Below are 20,654 nucleotides of genomic sequence, written 5' to 3'. Positions count from 1 at the left end.
TGGTAAAAGAGGAGGGGGTAATGAGGTCATGAGGTGAGGCCAGAGAAGGAGGGACAGGATGAGAGCATAGTCGGCGAGGTAGGAGGATGCAGCAAAAGAAGAGGGGGTAATGAGATCGTGAGGTGAGACCAGAGGAGGAAGGGCGGGATGAGAGCATAATCGGCGAGGTAGGACTTGAAGTGTAAGCCAAGCAGGATGTTGGAGAGTTTGAGGTTAGTGTGCATGACCGACAGATTGCTCTGGTGGAGGTAGAGGAGGCTGGTGGTTAGGCCCTCTATTTTTAAGCACAATGTCTAGTGCAAGGATCGCTCAGCATCTACGTAGATGCCAACGCAACTACAAAGGGGGAGGGGTCGAGGCTACGATCTATCCGTCGGATCAACGATAAAGCGACCACCATCTTCGCCATAAACATCGTGACGACCACCACCATTTGCATCGATGTAGAGCGACGCGAGACGAACAACGATGAGGTCAATAACGTGCTCGTTGTGGAGGTAGGTGACGTTGCGATGAGAGTAGATCTTATCATCATCGAAGACGGTCAAGTAATTGCATCAGTGCCAATGCCAACGACGTCATCATCAGCCACCACCGACATCGTCTGCCACTAAACGCTAAAATTTTTTTTTACTCTTTATTTTCATATTTTTATCAAAAAAATTAACGTTATTAAAGTTAATTGATCTATATATTTTACTTTCATAATTATAAAGATACTAATATAATTTTTTAAAAAATAAAAATATTAAAATATTAAAATATTGAAAAATATTGAAATATTAAAAATAACTAATTATAGGGAAGAATATGTAATTAACCAAACGAATAATGTGGAGGTGCTTGTCTGCATGGGTGATATCAGTATCGCATAGGTTATAACGACAGGTCAAAGACTCTTGCTTATCCGCCGATAAGCTTATCGTTGGCAGTCGCTTCTTATCCGATAAGGACGAGTACGTTACAAAGTCTTCGAGATTGGCCCCGTAACTGACTCCCTATTTTTGACCCCTAAAAAGATTAGGTATTATAACTAAATGACACAAGAAGCAGTCCGGCGTCACATAAATCCTCCGCCATCGTCCTCTCCTCCACCCAGCCGCTCAGAGGGAGAGGGAGAGGGAGAGGGAGAGAGAGAGAGAGAGAGATATGAGGTGTGACATGAACCTGGTACAGCAGGAGCGGCAGCATCTGGAATTCCCGATGCATCGAAGTCGGCCGTCGCTCGCGGTGCCCCCACGCCGCCTTCGCCCCCGCCGAAGCCAGTCGGGCCGGGCCCCGCCGGGTGCCACCAAACCGAGCCGCCCGGTCCTAACACGGAGCGTTAATTCGGTTCTTTCTCCATCTACTCCTCCAGCGGAGGACCCTAAGAAACCGCATCCCTGGACCGAGTCCCCGGTCTGCATCTCGTCGGACTTGTTGGCGAAGCTGGTCCTGGGAGCCGGGGGCGGTGACGGCGTCCCTGATGCGGCAACCGCGCCCGCCGTGTTCGAACGAGGACGGTTCTACGAGCTCTACTCGGCGCGGAGGAACGAGAGGCTGCAGAGGAGGAGGAAGGAGGAGACCACGCTGGCCGAGGAACCCGGCGTCGCGGTGGACCTCGAGAACGGGCGGAACCCGAAGAGGACGGAGAGGGCGACGAGGTCGGTGCCGGCGGACTTGTCGACGAGGGAGATGAAGAAGCCGCGTCACGAGGCCGGCGTTACCGCCACCGCCGACTGCTCTGCTGTTGTCGCCCGATCCGTCCGAAGGCTGTGAACGGCTGCGAGGTCGATTGATATCTGAAGCGTAGGAACGAAGATGTCGAGTGTTCTGCATTAGGAAAAGCCTGCTTATGTACCACTAATAGTTGGGTGAAGAACACACACGAATCGGTGATGGCGTTCTCCCTTCTCCTCCTCCTCCTCTTTTGTCGGGGTGGTGATGACCCAAAGACATGTCTCCCCAGGAAAGCATCAAGAAGATATCGGTCACCTTCGTAATCTAACATGTCATCGAATCACATCTATGTCTTTAACCGCCAGCTTTCGCCTCTGGCGCATTTACCATGCACTTGTTGTGTGCTGCTTCCCTCAAGTAAGAAGAAATGGTAGTCAATATGGTGATGGAAAGAATATAAACAATAATAATTGGCAGTCAAAGATACAATGCAAATTGGTTGCCGCCCTCTTTACTTGCAGAGAATGATCCTGAATTAAATTTGGAAAAGCTACAACAAGAAAAAGAATACTTATGGACATGGTTGACCAACCTTCAAAGCTGCATCACAACCACCATTATTGTTACCATTGCCTCTTTCTAATGAACACCAACCTATGCAGCTGCCATCACCACTCAGCACTCACCACCAACACAAACTGAGGATAAGTAAACATCTTAATATCTGTTCTTCCATAGAGGTAAAATGGAAATCATAGGGGAAAAGAAAACGGGCATGAAAACTGATTTACAATAAGCCAAATTCTTTACTGATTAGACGTTCCCCTTTGAGGCAAATACAATTAGTCAGACTAGGAATGTTAACTAATTAATGCATTTAAAGGTTTCATTTGGACAATTCCAAACTACATAAAACCAAAGAATGACATCTTGCATCCTACAACACCTCGTCAACCAGTGGATGGATGGACAAGTATGTCTTGTGGGCATGGTCTCATATGTCACCACAATCATGCTAAAATTAGGAGGGAGGAAAACCAATACACTTTTATACGTGTGTATATGTACACTCATATATAAACATATGCACACGAACACACAAATGCACAATGCTCAATGAATGGTCCTACACTAAACCTCCTCTCTCATAATTTTTTCAAGAGTTCTACTTCTTTGTCTTAGATTCAACTCACCTGATGATACATAAATTGGTACTGGCATACTTCGTAGAAAGTGTTCCACAAACCTAGCAATTCTGGTACCATCAATCGTAACGCACGAGCCCTAGCTAGAAGCTAGGAGTGGTACAACACCGCAATCCACAAGGCCTAAACATGAACAGGTGACATATTTCATGTACATATGATTGAGCATGACTTAAAGGATATATACATGAAACATATCATTTGTTCAGGTTTAGACCGTGTAATTCTCACAAGGTTTCTTATGGGGATTACAGCATTGTATCACTCCTAGCTTCTAGTTAGGGCTGGGGCAATTATAATTTAGATAACCCTCCACTAGGACTTGATCACTTGGCATAGGTTTTTTTAGTCACAGTTCATAGAGGTTGGCTCCGCTGAAGCTTGACGGTGCTAATATTCTATCCACGTAAAAGAACACCCAAATGATCCTGATCAGTTCATTTTGTAAGATTTTGAATATGAAAGACATGAATAAATGGACTTCAGGAGAGAATAAACTTTTCAACCATGATGGATTACCAGTCCAAGTCTTAATCCTTCTGTGAACATGTACAAGAAGGCACACCTGATACATGGAGGAAACTCGATCAATACATTCCATAGTTGCTATTCATCCTTATATAATGTGGACTTATTAATTATCCAAGGAGCCAAAGCATGAGATATTTGAAAGTTTCCATGCAGAATATGAATCTAAACAGTGTTCTGCTATTAGGATTAATGGAGTGCCACAATATGTACAGTTAATGTGGCCTCTGCATATTGGTCTTTCAAGTGCAGCAGGTTTCAGTATCAACAGACCAAGAAATTGTGACTTGATGAATTTTTGCAAGTGTGATGAGTACAGTACCAAATTCCAGTGTTTTTCTCCCAAGTTCTAGACCAATCTTGAAATTAAGAACAGAAAGAAATGAGTTCAAGTCGTTACAAGGGCATTAGTTAAAATGATTGTCTCACAATTTTGACAAACACAGAGTATTAGAAGTCACAGCAGAAGCAAAAAAAAAAACTATATTGTGGTAGTTCTCTATACGAGTATACATAGAAACAACCAAAATCCAGCATGTTGTATTTCTTCATAAATCAGCATAGGAACACTGGTTCATATCTAACAACTCATATGGGATATAAGGTGGTCAAAATATTATGTGAAAAGGTTAGTTTAGGCCTCGATTTTCTTTTTCCTTTTTCAAGTTCCTTATATAGTTATACTCTGGTGGTAATGTGGAGTTGTAATTCTTCATGACAAAATTTGTAGAATAAGATGCTCTTATCTTAGACAAAGTAATTGCTGATATTTCCTTTGAATTTCCTTTTCTTCAAGTGAAAAAGGAATGTTACGGGAATGTGCATGAAACTTATACATACCAAACAGGAAATTTGCCTTCAGCAAATGTTTCATCTTCCTACTGAGGTCCATAGTTCTATATACATGAAATTTATAGCTTCAGGAATGTGCATGCTTAAGACCAAGGAATTAAGTCTGGGTGATTTCACCCGATCTTGTCTGAAACCAAGCTTACCATTCCTAAGCTCACAACATTGACCGAACCAAGCAATGAACACCAATCTATACTGGGCGATACTAAGGTTCTTGTCTCAAATTCTGAGAGTTATTAGCTATGTTTCTTCAAACACGTCTTTAAGGGACTAAAACCCTCGGAAAACCTTCAAGATTTGTGCCACAAGTATGAGTACAATTCATCTGCTGCAAGAAGTGAATCGAGCTTACCGGGGCAAGGAATCTCGGGCCGAGCGTGCTCTTCCTGGGTCGGGTCACCGGTCCTCCGGCCATTGGAAAGATTCGGAATCTCGAACACGGCAGCGAAGCAATCCTCCACCCGCTTCCCGATCGGATACCTGATCCAATAAGAGGCGGCCTCCGGAGCCGCCAAGATTAGTTTCTCCTCACGATCTTGAGATCGAAGGACCGTGCGGTTCCGTCCACCGCCAACGGGAACCAAGATAACCGAAAGAACCAGGCGGCGACAAGATCGCTGCGGAGAAGGAGAACTCCTCGGGGATCTTTGTCGCTTTCCAAGGGGGAGGAGAGGGCTTTCATGGGAGGAGGGGGGGAACAGAGCGAGGGCGGTATGTGGCGGTAACGTATCAGTATTAATACACCTTACAGATGATTCCCACATGAAATCAGGATGATCCAGATCATAGACCTATAGCTCAAGCTTTTTGTTAGGTTTTGCCACGTTTCGTGGGTTATGGTTTGGGTTTCTTTCGTGGGTATCTCCTTTGCCTCACTCGACGTGGCAGTCAGCTTATGGTGGACGACACGTTTCCGCACTGCTGGCTCCGAACTAGCGGCCTTGGATCGGCCCACGTCATCGAGAAGAGGATTGGTCTCATAAAAGGGTTGTATCTTTAGTGACCCGAGAATCCCGCCTCCCTATGAAAGAGATAACCATGGGTGGGACCCAACATCTTGACCTCTCACTGCCGGGTACAAGAGTTGGCCAAGAACGGCTGGCACCTTACAAGCCCTCTCGCGCCCTCCTCGGTCGTTCCGCCGCTGCCCGAGCCCTTATCATCCACTTCCGCCGCCCCCGGCCACCACCACCTAACCGCTGACCGAGTGCGAAAGGCGCTTCTCGTCATTGAAGGCCTTGTTTGGCACGCGCGCTGCCACCCCGGGCTCCGGCAGCGCGGCAATGACGCCCCGCCCCACAACCCAGCGGCGGCGGACGAGTGGCAGCAGGAAGTGTAGGCCTTGCTGCCTCCGGCAGCAGCGTTGCATTGGGTTCAAGGAATGGATGTGGGAGTAGGAGAAGGGCATGGTGGAGAAGTGTGGTGATGAGGTGTGATCACAAGTCGGCTGCTTGTTCTAGGGGCTTACATACTAGCGAGGCTCTTGGAGAGCACAACCGGTGCCATTGAGAGAGAGAGAGAGAGAGAGGAGGAGGAGGAGGAAGAGTGAAAACTCATCTGAAGAAGGTTTGGCTTCATGCATTAATCATTCTATTGTCAATTGATCACAGTACAACAACTACTTGGGCCAGTTGATCAAATTGAAAGCCTGAAGACTCAATGATTTGATGAGATGCAATCATTTGTTATCATCTCATACTCCACTGATTGAGCATGTAGTCTGAAACAGTAGCAGAGAATAATCACATTTTGATCGTCCAAGGTTCTTACAAGGGTCACAGACTGCCATTCATCATCTCATGCTGCGTCATATAGAATTTACTTGCGATTGCAAGAGCATTAGTCTGGTAATGGATGAGGAATCCACATTCTTCCTATGGAACAGCAGTTGTCTTCAGAATGATTCACTGTCTTGCCTGGTTGGTATTCATGAATTCCTTTCCAATCTAATCTGTATTTTTATCTTGTATTTGAAGATGAGACTTATATGATTTCATTTCGCTTATAAATGACGCAAAATTAGAACTATAATTGAGAGGTTTAAGACTTGCATAACTTTGGCTTCAATTTCATCTCTAGATAAAGTTGTGAAAAGTACAAGTTTGATGTTAATACACTGTCTTTGAATGCTAAGAGATGATATTATCAACTGATTGCTTCAGGGGAAAACAGGGCATAACTGGGGGATTGATGTATCCAGATGTGGTAACATGGGCATTGTTGCAGTAAGCCCTTGTGGTATCTCCCCGAGATGTCACTGGTATGTTAACATTGTCGAATTGGATGTCAGTGCAAGGGACAGTCTGGCTGCAGTTTAAGTTGATAGCAATATCTGTCTTTGCAGTTCCAGCACAGTAGGCATATCTCACATTGCTAATCTGCACTGCATTTTGCTTCATGGAATCAGAGAAAGAGAATTAGCAGTCAGTTACAAAAGGTTTTTTTTTTTGTTTCAGAAAAGAAAAGCTATTTTTGCATGCTTTAATTGAAATAGACTTGATAAACTTTCTGTACCATCAACTTATATATGACACTAGAAAAAGATAACAAAGAACAGAAATCAAAGACATCAAGGATATGTAATTGACCAGCATTGTCCCATCTAGTAGAAAGAGAGGTAAAGCATTTGATCCCCTACATACTTCATGGTCATATAGGACACTCCTAACTGAACACACATAAGGGAATGTATATGCTGTCATCTGCTTCTTAACCCTCTAAATACTATTTAGGCTTAAGACAATTCATGAGCCCTGATACTCTGCAAGTTACTGATTTGACTATCTTTACTAACTATCCATTGAAGATCAAAATAGGAAATGTTTCTTATTTGACTTTCTCAACATCTATGTATTGACAGTAAAAAAGTGTGGTGTACAATAAATGAATAATTAAAAAGGTGTGGTCAAGTCAATAAATTTTGATGCAATTTGATGTATTTTGGTGGCTGGTCAACTATTTTATAACCTTGTTTACGTGTTTACTATCTAATCTTCAGGTTCATCACATGCTCTGAAACCTTCTAATGAACATGTGGGAAAAGATTTCCATCAAAATTGTGGGAAGAGACAGAAAACAAGGGCAGAACCGTGTAGCTATCATGATGGTGATGATATATATAAAAAATATCACATCCGTGATGATGATAATTTTGGTTATAATAGTTGCATACCTGAATGGTATAATTGTTGGCTTTAGCACCATAGTTTTGATCAATTATGATAGGATTTTGTACATTGTTGAATTTGATTTTCTCGAATGACATTGATTTTGCATAACCTGTGGCTCCCTGTGAACAATTTTCAGTAAATCAACAATTAAAAGTTAAGTGTCAGTAATTATTCAGTAGGAAAGTACTATCAGAAGAAGTATTGTAGTCAATAAGACTGGTTAGAAGCTGTGTGTGATAGTAGGTGATTAAAGTGGTGTTCATTTGCATTGCTCTGAGTATACTTTTTTGAAATACATTCGTTCAACAGCTTCTAAATTTATAAAAGACTAACGGATAACTAAGGTTATCAGCATTTCATCAATTTTTAGTCTCTTCAAATAAGATTTTCTGCAAAACAAATATATAATTGAGATTGATGTATGCCAATAAGGTTGTTATATGTATAATATTAGCTCTTATTAGAAATTTTTCATGAAGCCTAGTCAACTGCATTTAATAGAAAATAAACACATAAACAAAGTAACTCCATCAACTAAGTTTTGATTATGTGTACAGTATGCAAAGAACAAGATGCAAATTGTCAAAGTACATAACTCTAGATTAAGTTTGGATATGAAAACTTATAAGAAGAAAGAAATAATTAGGAGATGTGAAACAAGCTAGGATTTAGGATATTGAAATTTACCTGCCAAGTTTTGATCCTAGCACCATTGGTTGTGTTAAAAAAGTTCACATAAGATACTTGAATCCTTTCGACTGAAACATTTGAGCCTCCCCTGCCTAAGCTTCCTACACTGAAGAAATTGTTCATAGCTTTTAAAGTAAAAGTAATAATTACAAGGCAAAGGTCAGCTGAGCTGAGACCGGACAACCTAATATACATAATCATGCATGTCAATGAAGTGAATTGGAGACAGTGACATATACAAAATCATGAGTTCTGGTTTCAGCTTGGATCACATAAGTAGATCACATTCTATTAGTAAATTGTTAGTTATGTCCATATTTTGGCCAGAAACATAGATATGAATGACAATGAAACCAATATTTAGGAATGAAAAATTTACTTCCTTCGCTGTTCCTTCTTTTTCTCTTTTTTTTTTTTTGAGGGTATTCTTGACTTCTAGATTATTATTATAATTTCCAATAATCAGGACAATATTACTTCATGGTATTGTTGGATGGTGTTTATTGAACATATTCTTTACACAACGATCACCTAGGTTTTAGGGCCATCAACCGATACATTAAGTTTCCTACTTATCAGGACACCTATAAAGAGTTGACAGAAGCATATGTTATTCCATGATAACACCTTTGGTATGTCATCGATATGATGAGCTATCTTTCCTCAAGAAAAACATATATATATGTATGTATGTATATATATATGTATGTATGTATGTATATATATATATATGTATATGTATATGTATATATATATGTATATGTATATGTATATGTATATGTATATGTATATGTATATGTATATGTATATTTATATCAATGAGCTCATGGAAGGGCTATGAAATAATACCAATGTAAAAATACAGATATGACTTCATTTTAGGTGACTGAATTGTCTATATATATGGGCCATGGAGCATACTCCATCTGTTGGTTAGATTCTTTTGCTGAAATTGTTGCTTGTCTCATATAAGATGTCCTCTTTCTTACTTGAAATATCTTTCTGAACTCTGTTTTCTCTCTCCTTTTGCAGAGATAAGCTGAAATCCAGATTTCAGCTAGTGATGCTTCCAAGCAGGAAACATTCAAAATCATGTAAAATCAACATGTTTGGTTGTTAGCTTTTCACCTTATTCCATGTCCCGGACCACATGTTATTCGTGTTACAACTATGTCACTAGTACGATCCCCGATTGAAATGCAGTCATCACCTGTTACACAAGGAATAATTTCCATATCAAGACAATTTTACTTGAGAAGTAGAACAGTAAGTTGAGACACAAGAAGGGCATCTGACCTGTTCCTATGATGGTGTCTTGGATATAAACATGTCGGGAAGCATGGATGTGGATGCCATCAGTATTGGGACTCGTCCCAGGAGCTGTGATGTTAAGGTTAGTGACGTAAACCCTGTTACTGTCTATTATCAAAATATGTGTCTGTGGGCTGTTTATGAACCGCAGACTGCTCACTGCAAGGTCATTGCACTGCACAAATTTTACTGCCTGAATGAACACAAAACAACTTCAGTAACTGTACTATCATCAATCTTTCTTCTTGCCTCAAGTAAATACAATCTTTTGTGATCTAGAGATCCCTGAAGGTTTGCTAAATTGTTTGAGGTTTCATGTAAGTTTTGAGGATGTAAGTTGATATCATAAGATCTAACTGATCAGTAACCATGTCTTGCTAGGGAAAATACTCACAGTTGGCGCCAAAGAAGTGCATCCCTGCATCAAGGATTCAAAGACGACAGAGAGTTCAGAAAACAATGCAAGTTGTTGGCATCATACAGTTCATCTTAATCAAAACTGAACCTTTCTGGGATCGAGTTTGCAAGATTGCCTCCACCAGTTGGATCCTCGGCCGTCAAACAGACCAAAGCCAGAACTGGTGAGTCTCAGCCCATCGACGGACTTGAACTGAATCCAGAGGGAGGCGTCGGTGAAGTTCCACGTGCTCGGGCTGTCAGGTGCCACAAGTGTTCCTTCAACCTGTGCTAGTGAACATTATTCAAACAACCGAGAAGTTCAGATGTTGTGTCTACAGTGAAGAGGTCTAGACTTTGAATTTGCCTATTAATGTCTAGTGTGTGTATGATCGTAATGTAATATGTCAACCAATAATCTTCAAACAATAATTAAGTTTATTGTCACTCTGTGAACTTTGAGTTTATTGATATATGGAGTTTAGAGAGAGAGAGAGAGAGAGAGAGAGAGAGAGAGAAAGCTTATGAATGGAATTGAGATCCCCGATACAAACCTGAACCAGGACATTGGAGGCCTTGCATGGCCCCTTAAATATGATGGGGCTCACTAAGAACTTATTCTTCCCAGGGATGAACATGATGGGAAGACCTGTAGCCTTCCTGCATGTAGCTTCCCACGCATCTGCAAATGCCTACAAAGCAACCAAACAGAGAAATAAATGACTCACTAAAGGACCTCTTCTTCTTCCTGCGGAGGTCTGACGTGAGCAAGAAACAGAGATTGGCATTTGCCTTCCCCATAAGCGAAACAGAACAGGCAAATGGACATCGGTGGGAGACGGCGCGTGTAAACGCTACAGAGTTGGCTTGTGATCACTAGTTTGGCACGACGCTGTAGGAATCTGTGCAGCGGTGACGCTGGTAACGTTCAGTGATCACAAGCATCGTTGCAGAAACTCCTCTCTCTGCTGTTGCACCTCTGCAGTTATCATAGAAAACCATGGCGGGTTGCAGAGAACAGCGAAGCAAAATGCGACGAGGAAGCTACCTGTGTGTCGTCCGTGATGCCATCACCCGCAGCTCCATAGTCTTTTACATCGAATGCAACGAGGTCTTTGATGGCCACCGGGAGATGAGTTAGGATGAGGAGCAGCAGGGCAGGGAGAAGCTGCTGCATGAGGTAAGAGAGTAAAGTGAGGAGATGTTTCGGCGTGTGATGCAGGGAATAGAAGCTGGTGACTCACCATGTCCTCCGCTTTGGATCTTCCGGCACGGAACGACGGCTCAGTGCGAGGAGACGCTGCAGTTAGTATAATATGTATGTATCCATGGAGAAAGAGAGGAGGGAGAGTTGGAAGACAGTGATGGCTTTTGGATGAAGCTTATTCTGATGGACAGTTACATACGGAGCGGAGAAGGTCTAACATCCAACAAAGTAGAGACAAAATCTCAGTTACATTCGGAGAGGAGAATCTCTGACATCCGACACAGTTTGAGACAAAATCTAGTATACGATACGGTAGTTTAACTTGAATCTAATAACTTGAATCTGACCAGAATAAGTATATTAAATATGGATATTTTAGTAATTTACGTTAATCCCTAGCTAGAGTGGATTTAGGGTTAGGGTTAGCCACCTCCTCTATGAATGTTTTAACATTCGCCCCCCTTCTTTTATGCATCAAAAAGATGTATTGGAAAAGATGAGAAAACGACAAAAGAATAAGTCCATAGGTTTGATTTGGAAATATGATGCAATTTTTTTTTTACAAAAACTTTTTTGGAAAGATTTTTTTTAATATGAATTATTATTGTCTTCTCTTTTATTTGCATTTCACTCATCGATGTTATCCGACTGTGAGACATATTTGTCTTTAGGTCCGGAGAAATATAAGGTTTTTTTTTTTTACTTAAAAGTGATCCGATGATATACCAATACACGAACCATTCGGTACTACTATAGTACTGCTACTACTACAGCTACAATACTATAGTGCTATACTGTAACAATGCTAAGTATGAAAAAATTTATAAAATAATTTGGTACACCAGCGTGTACCGTTTGATACGCACTGATGTACCATTCAGTACATCGGTATCATGCCGTACCGAACCAACCTCGAAACACCGGTGCAGTACGATATTACATACCTTGCTTAAAACTATGTTGAGCAAAGATTATTGATCTGATTAAATAGATAAGTAGACAGGGAAGAAAGCAATCAGGTTAAAGGTAAGAGATCAATGAAAGAGTTAAATTGCCTGAGGCCACAATTTACCCTATAAATAATTTAACTTCTACTGTATGACAATGCTTACACTTTTCACATCAAAAGAACAGTTCAAAATATCAGGAAAAGGGAGGGGAGAACATTAAAGATTCACAACCCAATACAGCACAAACTAAGCCTCCATTGCAACCCCAAAGTGCATAGCAGCAGTTGTATATATCATGCATTTTAAAGCTCTTCAAGAAGTAATACATTCATGATCCATGTTTTCATGCTCAAGGAAATGAGATTCAACTCGGCCACATATCTGGCGTTCTGACAGGAGAGTAGTTGTGTGGTGAATCCATTTTGAGTAGCAATTTCTTCTATCCATGAGAGATATATAAGCAGCATAAGGTTCCTACTGAGGTAGCTCACAGATATCCGTGTGTATAAGTTACAGATAGATAACAAGGTTCTTGGTACAAACCTCACACAAAAAAGATATAATTTGTTTTCGATCGGCGTGATGATCTAATAATAAGTGTACACCTAAATACACACAATATATGATGTTTGACGTACCTTATAATAGTCCATGTATCACCCATACTAAAAACCAGAACAAGTGACAGTGCAGCTCTGGAGGATGAAAGGCTAGAGTATCATTACTTGGCCGGTTTTGCCTGACTGGCAACAGACATGGATCGCAAACGACCTGCAATTTGAGTGAAGGATGGCCTTTGTGCTGGATCAGGGGCCCAGCACAGCTCCATTAGCTTTCTCCACTCCGGATCACATGTAGCTGGCACTGGGGGCCTCAGTGTATTATTCACGATACCTCCTGCAAAGTGTTTTACAAATTGATGAAAAAATATGCAGATTACAAAATTAGTGCTCCACAAGTTTTTTAAAGGAAACGAGGGAAAACAAGATAATAACTAAAGATGAGCACCAAGACAGCATATAAACCCTAGTTGTATCATAACCAGTGCATTTATGAATCAGTCTGTCATGAGATCTTGAAACTTTCCACATGATGATGGAACTAAGCACATTACGTTTATTGCTCTGATCACTGGAAGGAAGTCGCTTAAGCTCACTAGATATTTAAGAAAATGCAGCAACCACGACCAGTTCAGACAGCTATCGATGTTCAGACAGGATAAATTCTACAACCAGATATCAGTGTGCTAGTGACAATTCAGAAGCTAGGCCCTAAGAAACCACTGATAAAAGGAGCTTTCTTAGTTAAAAGGCAATTTTTTCATTTTTGCAGCTCTTGAAAAAATTAGGTCAGAAAGAGCAGCTCATTAAGAGGTTCCTGCAACTATATGCATCTTTGGCACTGCATGTAGTGCTCTTTTTTTTTTTTTTTTGTAGTGCATTTGTTTAACTCTCAACAACCAGAATGCAATTAATCAACACACCAATGGGTCCAAGATTCACACTCTCTAAGCAACAGAAGTGTTTTTCACAAAAGCTAGTTGATTATATATATATAATATATAATCCATATATATATATACATATATATATATAAATATATATATATACATATATATATATAAATATATATATATATGTGTGTGTGTGTATGCGTGCGTGCGTGTGTGTATGTGTGTGTGTATATAACGTAATACTAATAAGTCATATATCAATTTAAATTAATGTACCACAAAGCATACCTATAATGGCACCATAATGCATGTTGGCATAAGGCTCTTCACCCGTGAGAATTTCCCACATAACAATGCCAAAAGAGAAAACATCCACCTGCAGTTGTCACCAAAAATGATAGTCATAAGAGATGGAGATCAAGTATGCTTATCATAAGAGATTTCCTAACTGATGGTTGACAGAATCACAGGTTTCATATCTTCTGAAGCAGGGAATAAAATGGAAAACTTAATGTTAAGGTTTAATTTAAGTTAAATTACAGAAGGCCTTCAGTAATCCAACCAATATTGCAGTGTAGAAAAGAAATAAGAATCGCTTGTACCTTTTCAGACACCTTGTTGCTGCTTCCATTTAGTAATTCTGGAGCCATCCATGGTAGCGTGCCTCTGACACCACCAGAAACCAGAGTGTTTCGTTTTATTTTTGACAAACCAAAATCACCAACCTGTAACGTTAGCCAGAAACAAAGTTAACCATATTTGCGATGAGCATCAACATAATAGTCTTTGTTGTGTCCACACAAGGATCAAAGTTTTCACAGATTAAAATAGAGAAAATAACGAACTAAATTGGTGGTAATAGTAACTACGAATGAGCTATAAAGAGAATACCTTACAAATGGGACGTGACTGATCTTTAAGATTTACAAGCAAGTTGTCACATTTTAAATCAAAATGTACAATATTCTTTGAATGCAAATATTCCATCCCAAAAGCAGCATCCATTGCAATGATAAGTCGTTTACGGCGATCAAGGTACCTGTTAATTTGCATGATTAAAAGAAAAATATTAGTTTATGCAATAAAAAAATGTTAGTCCATTAACAACAAAAGAACAGAAAGGATGTACTTGTCCTTGCGTAGTAAAACATGTCGAAGAGAACCATTAACCATGAATTCTGTTACAGTTGCTAAGGTACCCCCTGGTCCATCTTTGACAACACCATAAAAGGCCACCACATTGGGATGATGGAGTTGGGAAAGGATTTCAGCTTCCCGCCAAAACTCTATAGTCTGAGAGCAACCACTTGTTACTTCTCTCAAAAGTTCCTACCTCTTGATTTACTACTTACATTATAGTTAATTGATTAGCAACAAGCCACTTATATATGGGTTTAATTACTTTTTTGATTCAGTAAGAATAGTAAAAGAACAAGATAAAAATTGGAGAATCTACCAGTCTCTCCTTCTCGGATGATCGGCCAGTAAAGCAGCTCTTTTTTATTCGCTTTATAGCCACATCAGTGCCCCTCCATTTTCCATGATATACAGTGCCAAAAGTGCCAGAACCCAGTTCACGCAGTTCTTCAAGATCCTCATTTTCGATTATCTATGAACACACAACTATTAGATAAGCATATATTGAATCAAGATACCATAAAATTATACAACAAAACAAGGTCCTAACTACATGCAAAGCAAAAGACAAGCAAAAGACATTCATACTAGTTGATGAATTGAAAGAAATCATGTCCTAGTGTCTAAACACATTCTACAGATAACATATAATGAACTAAATGGCTCAAGAAAACAGTGTTCTGACTTCTGAAACAAATTTTCAGATTCCCTATGCTTTCTTTACAGTTGGACGCCTTCTTTAATCACAATTCAGATACAGCTTGTTCAGAGTTTAACCACAAACCAGGGCCCACCTACAAGGACAACCTTCTTTAGATGCTAAACATGAATCATGCAGAAGAACTCAATTGACGATTTCAACAGATATAGTCGTAGCACTATATTGCACAATTTATTGCTAAAAACAGTTGAACCCAGTCGAAGATTTCAACTTCAAACATTATTCAACACTAAACTGCACAAATGATAGCTAAATATAGTTTTATGAACAGTGGAAGAACCAAAAAGAACATGTAGGATGGAAGATGCTCTCTATCAACAAAATTGGACTCCATTTGAACGTAAAATATTAGTCTATCATATCCAAATATTAACTAAAAACAATAAAAATTGCAAGCTAGGAAATATTTTACCTTCATAATTACAGGAAGTTCACTCAGAGATTAAAACATGAGTGAAATGACCACCTTCCACAATTGAAAGCTAATGCATGATACAAATCCCTTTAAAAAAGTAAAATAGCCGACAAAATGTCTTTATTTGCAATCAGACATTTACCAGAACTAAACAAGACAGCTTCAACAAATTCACAGTATATCACATATCTTACCTGCAAATTACTAAGATCAAAATCATCAACAGAAGCATCCAAAACTGGCTCAGCTGCTTCCCCACCTTCAAATTTTGATTCCTAGAATCAAAAATAATGTCATACCACCTGGTGATAGTTTAATATTAAATATGAAAATAAATTTTCTGTGCTGCAGAGAGAAACATACATCATTCTCTGAAATATGTGTTTTTAATGTCTCTCCTAGCTTTGCATAAGGATTTTCTACCTGCAAACCTTCTCCCTTCTCAATTCCAAGAGGATGAGGGATTTGTGATGGAATATAAACCTCGTGCAAAATATTGGTATTATCTGCAATGGTATTGGATGACTCTTGCATTTCCTCACTGAAATCAATTTGGGAATCTATGTGACCAAAATCAACTCTCTCATTCTCCAAAGGTGCAAACTGGTATGGGCTACAAACCCCTTCTTCTACTTTAGGAAGCACAGATGAGTAACTAATGTGATCTTGATCCATAAGAGAAAAGTCTTTGCGTCCAAACTCATCCTGGGCCAGATTTCTGAAGAAAGACCAACGCTTAGGTTCATGGTTTTGCATGTTCACGCTAACTCCAGCATCATCTTTGCGCAGCAGATTTATATTTGACAAGTTATCAGCAATTCCAGCCTTATAAAAGATATCAGAGAGCAGATTAGGTGGGAACCTATCATTAATATCAATAAGAATGCGCTCTGGGGTGGGAGCAGAAGTTTCCTCCCGAGAGACAGCCCCAACAGTACTTTCCACCCAACTAAATGCTGGGGCATGTTGCACATTACCATTATATATATCCTTGTTAGATGTGTCTTCCCATGGAATGTCAGCAAGAACGGAAGGACCTTCCTGTGCATTAATAAAAGCTCCAACATTATGTGGCTCTCGGATATTGATCTTGGTTACATCTATTTCACCAACATTTGTGGCCTTTTCCATGTGTCTGCTCATATTTGATTCTGGCAAAATCCTATCTTCAACAACAGTGGGCTTATTATATGCAGACTTTGGAGGTGCATGTTGAGACTCAGGCATCTGAATCTTCCTCCCTTGTTTATAATTTCTTTCATCACTGGCATCAGTATGATCAGAACCTGCCTGAACTACTGAACTTATTGAAGCTCCATTTGGATCCTGCATATCTTGATTAATCAAAGCACTCATGGGCTGAGGAGAAGAACTTACAGTTTCTGATACTTGTAGAACAGAGACAGGTTCGAATTTATAATCTTGATTAATTGTATTTTCCAATTTCTTATATTTTTCTAAAGTTGCATTATTTGAGCATGGAGGCTTTGCTCCAGACTCTCCCTCGACAAGAGTGTCAACCGCTTCAGCAATAGATTCTTGAGCTCCAGTGGGACATGCCTCATTTATCAGATAGTGAGAATTAATGGAATCATCGGATTTAGACAGTCGATTTAGAAACCCCGCCTGCTCCCTAGGAAGCCTCTCAGATTGGTAAACTCGGAAAGGACGCGAAGGTGGATTACCGTAGTTTACATTAATAACATCAGTTTCATAGTCAGAAAAGCCAGACATTAAAGCTCCGCTGGAGTACTGGTCATCTTCATTCATCTCAGAACCATGTCCAGCATTCACAGTATTGGTCGATGACAAGACTGGAGCAGGTTCCAGTTGTTTTCCTTTATTTTTTGGAGGTTGCACAGATGTCACAGCGTCTGGTGCCACAGCAGCATATGGAATTTCAGCATGCATAGAACTTGAAGCTGAAGCATCATGCTGATCTATGGTTTTGGCAGGTTCATTATTGTGGGAATTGATATGCTCTCTTTCCACTTTTTTCTGAGAAAAACTATCAACTGCCAGTTTTTCATTCTTCTTTACAGTTTCTCTATCAAATGGACTCACACCATTGTATGGATCTTGCAGCATGCTTTGATAGAAAGACTGTTGGCCTGGAATGTCCGTATAATTGGATTGGTACTGATAATCAGATGGCATAGGTAGAACAATAGAGTCTCTGCTATCTGCATTCTGATATCTGTCAGGAGGATTGATGGGATTGTAAGCATAGTGTTCACTTTCAACAAATTGGTATCTTTGGCCCTCAAAACTCTGAGAATGGCTATCGTATGCAGTAGATGAGCTTTCCTGCAGCGTTGGAGTGAATGTAGTAGCAGATGCTACAGGAGCAGTAACATAACCAACTGACTGAGTCGCAACCATGTAAGGATTAGCTCTTTCAGCCTCAACATTAAGATTGAGTAACTGATCCAAGTCGCTTATTGATGTGCTTGTCAATCCATGCCCGTGTGAAGATTTTCCAGATCCCAAATCGATGCCATTGACCGCAGCAACATACTGGATCTCAGAATCACCCTCCATACTGCCCAAGCTGTAGTGCACATCATCAGTATCATCGGAAGAAAATAGAAACATCCTGAGTTTATGCGATCCATCAGCTCCTTCCAGAACAGTGTATTCCTCCATCATATTCTGTAAATCTTCATCGCATGAGACTGATATCAAGGCATCCAGGTCTTCCCCAGGCAGCTGATACTTAACAGTATGAGGCCTATTATATATTGCTATTGTCTTTTGCATGAGTTCGTCCCATGAAATATCCCTGCTTATTCGTATAATACGCGTATCACCTCCTACATATCTGAGTTTTCCATCACTGGGACGAGGTATGATCTTGCCACCAAAACTGCAGAGGAATTTCATCCTTTTTGATAAGACATCAGGATATTCTGACAAAGAATACCCATGAAGTGTTGTTCGACTGCTTCCCTCACCAGATGACGCTCGTGGCATGGACCATGATGATTCATAATGAACTTTACGATCAGTTTCAGAGAAGTTTTGCTTCTCAACCTCCTTAAACTGCCAACTATCTCCGGTCGCAGGCGCTAAAACATCCGATGCACTTTCAGACCCCATGTGTGGTATCAATATACCCGTCATGTCTGTGTAGCCAGTGGCCATATTTTGATCTCCAGTTGCAGTTTGGATCATAGGCTTCTTGGAGATTGCTCGTTCTCGCATAAATTCAAGAGCAAACTCCTCTCCTGTCTGGATTGAGTAATTCAGAACAGGTGTTGCAACACCTAATACACTAGCCTCTGGTGGTCTGACATTAGCACCAGTAGAGCTTGGCGGAAACTGTGTGGATCTTTGACTTGCAGAGCCAACCCCCTTTCTAGCATCCATTGGATTATATTGAGACATTCAGAACTTGTCCAATCACTCTACCAACTCATATTTATCTCTCTCCATTTACCAATAATTGAAAGGGAGGAGCCCAGAGCTAGACCAACATGTAAAACGGTTTAGCGTACAAACTCTCCATAACTCCATGCTTGACCAAGCCAAAAATTTCTCTTCTGATGACAGGGAATCATAGGAATTAAACCACGCAGAAATGTAAGCACTTCTTAGCTCTGAGAAGAAAAAATCCTGCAAATAGCAGAAATCAAATTGAACAGTCATATAACATATCAATTAACCAATCAACAAGAACTTAACCTTCAAAAGTTATGATGGATTATGCATGAATCATGATTCACTAGTGTGAAGAACCACATTAAAACCTTAGTAGCTTGCTCACATTCTGACCACATCGATGCAACTACAATCTACCAGTTGTAGGCATCCAGCAAAATGTTGACGCCTCACCAAGTCAGCATTAACTTAAGTCTGAAGCTTAAACAAAACTAGGGTTTGAACCAATACAAGACACACCAGGCAGCTGACGGAACAGTCTGCAGCGTGCAGTGTGCAGTCATGCACATTCTGAAGCCAAGCTTGCGTCGCTGTATGAACGTGGCAGATGGTAGGATTGAAAGAATGCTACCATAATCCCTATTAACATCGGAAGATGGGAAACTAAAAATAGGAAGTAATAAGATCTAGGACATGAGGACAAGCCACATCAACAACAATGAAATTATCTGCCAACGAAGCTAAAAAGGATCAATTTTTAGAAATTTCTGACCCACCTGTAGGTCAAAGTCGAGAAGTCTTCACTGCTAGCTCATTCCAACCCCAAGACGAGCGAGCTCCAACATCACTAACACAGCCTGTAAAGACGATAAAAGGGATTCAATTCATGGGCAAGAATAAGGCATAACTATAAATCACGACCTAAATCGGACCAAGAAGAACATCGAGTTACAGATACCTCCGACCTCAGAATCCGAAAACGCTCCGATCGCAGCAACGGAAGCCGGAAACCACACGGATAAGCTGAAAAGGTTAGGGCTACAGATCAGACGATCGATGTCCAAGATCAAAACCTCGAATCGTTCCCAAGGGTCGACGGATGGAAGGAGGAAGCTCGGCGGACGGGGGATCCGCACGGGGCGCTCTTCTCGCTTGGTCGACAAGCAAGCGAGGTGGACAGGAATGGAGGCCGCCGTCCTTCCCGACAACGCCATTTAAACCCACGGTCCGGTTCGGTCCAGTCACCGGTTCGAAACTCCGACCCGGTCTGGAGGTTGACAATTGAAAAAGCGAGAGCGAGTGACAGAGAGACAGTGAGAGGGAGAGGGAGAAGACGCCGCCGTTTGCCGTCGAGGTCTACCGCCTCCACCGCTATGGAGAGGGAAGGAGAAGACGAACCGCCATGGCTTCTCTTCTTGCATGTAGAATTCCGCGAGCCGACGAAGATTAGACACACTGTGCTTGCATTGCACGCCGCAGAGACATGAGAGGGCAAAGGCTTCATCTTGCATTCACAGTCTTCCCACATCTATGAACTCCACATGGTCAACAAATATGAAATCCAAACTGCACTGCCGAT

General features: G+C 40.7%; 3 protein-coding genes and 1 long non-coding RNA gene across 6 annotated transcripts; 1 reads left to right on the top strand and 3 right to left on the bottom strand.

The window, feature by feature from the left end:
• Positions 1 to 1,022: 1,022 nt before the first annotated feature.
• On the top strand, positions 1,023 to 2,076 carry LOC135627296 (uncharacterized). Its single transcript, XM_065133342.1, has one exon. The coding sequence runs from the start codon at positions 1,150 to 1,152 to the stop codon at positions 1,756 to 1,758; it is 609 nt and encodes a 202-aa protein (XP_064989414.1). The 5' UTR covers positions 1,023 to 1,149; the 3' UTR covers positions 1,759 to 2,076.
• A 26-nt stretch (positions 2,077 to 2,102) lies between these two features.
• On the bottom strand, positions 2,103 to 4,968 carry LOC135627297 (uncharacterized). Its single transcript, XR_010492581.1, has 2 exons — positions 4,597 to 4,968; positions 2,103 to 2,357 (listed from the first exon to the last, which is right to left on the bottom strand). It is a non-coding gene; the product is annotated as an uncharacterized LOC135627297 (long non-coding RNA).
• Positions 4,969 to 6,373: 1,405 nt separating this feature from the next.
• On the bottom strand, positions 6,374 to 10,988 carry LOC103972537 (polygalacturonase QRT2-like). The gene is made up of 9 exons (XM_018820427.2): positions 10,860 to 10,988; positions 10,366 to 10,503; positions 9,921 to 10,097; positions 9,810 to 9,833; positions 9,401 to 9,608; positions 9,233 to 9,314; positions 8,102 to 8,210; positions 7,417 to 7,533; positions 6,374 to 6,637 (listed from the first exon to the last, which is right to left on the bottom strand). The coding sequence occupies exons 1-9, from the start codon at positions 10,986 to 10,988 to the stop codon at positions 6,374 to 6,376; spliced, it is 1,248 nt and encodes a 415-aa protein (XP_018675972.2).
• Positions 10,989 to 12,225: 1,237 nt separating this feature from the next.
• Positions 12,226 to 20,271, bottom strand: LOC135626523 (uncharacterized). 3 transcript variants are annotated; one of them, XM_065131897.1, is made up of 10 exons: positions 20,034 to 20,271; positions 19,852 to 19,932; positions 16,058 to 19,309; positions 15,889 to 15,969; positions 14,878 to 15,030; positions 14,551 to 14,714; positions 14,313 to 14,460; positions 14,024 to 14,146; positions 13,710 to 13,797; positions 12,226 to 12,865 (listed from the first exon to the last, which is right to left on the bottom strand). In XM_065131897.1, the coding sequence occupies exons 3-10, from the start codon at positions 19,079 to 19,081 to the stop codon at positions 12,690 to 12,692; spliced, it is 3,957 nt and encodes a 1,318-aa protein (XP_064987969.1). In that variant the 5' UTR covers positions 19,082 to 19,309; positions 19,852 to 19,932; positions 20,034 to 20,271; the 3' UTR covers positions 12,226 to 12,689. The 3 variants fall into 3 exon arrangements, with proteins under 3 accessions (XP_064987969.1, XP_064987971.1, XP_064987970.1); XM_065131899.1 differs by having other exon boundaries at positions 16,118 to 19,309; XM_065131898.1 differs by having other exon boundaries at positions 20,041 to 20,271.
• Positions 20,272 to 20,654: the final 383 nt, after the last annotated feature.

This window comes from Musa acuminata, chromosome BXJ2-11 (genome assembly GCF_036884655.1).
Source record: "Musa acuminata AAA Group cultivar baxijiao chromosome BXJ2-11, Cavendish_Baxijiao_AAA, whole genome shotgun sequence".
Taxonomy (NCBI): Eukaryota; Viridiplantae; Streptophyta; class Magnoliopsida; order Zingiberales; family Musaceae; genus Musa; species Musa acuminata.
This window is presented reverse-complemented; position numbering and strand designations above follow the sequence as displayed.

Bases quoted from the DNA above. Each gene is read 5' to 3' on its own strand.
- LOC135627296 (XM_065133342.1), top strand. From the start codon at position 1,150: ATGAGGTGTGACATGAACCTGGTACAGCAGGAGCGGCAGCATCTGGAA.
- LOC103972537 (XM_018820427.2), bottom strand. From the start codon at position 10,988: ATGCAGCAGCTTCTCCCTGCCCTGCTGCTCCTCATCCTAACTCATCTC. The intron at 10,098-10,365 runs GTTTGTATCGGG...TCACTAGCACAG, and splicing joins CCTCCAATGTCCTGGTTCAG to GTTGAAGGAACACTTGTGGC. The intron at 6,638-7,416 runs GTATGCAACTAT...GATTCCATGAAG, and splicing joins CCAACAATTATACCATTCAG to CAAAATGCAGTGCAGATTAG.
- LOC135626523 (XM_065131897.1), bottom strand. From the start codon at position 19,081: ATGTCTCAATATAATCCAATGGATGCTAGAAAGGGGGTTGGCTCTGCA. The intron at 15,031-15,888 runs GTAAGATATGTG...GTGTGTTCATAG, and splicing joins TTGATCTTAGTAATTTGCAG to ATAATCGAAAATGAGGATCT. The intron at 14,461-14,550 runs GTACATCCTTTC...GCAAATTAACAG, and splicing joins GTTTTACTACGCAAGGACAA to GTACCTTGATCGCCGTAAAC.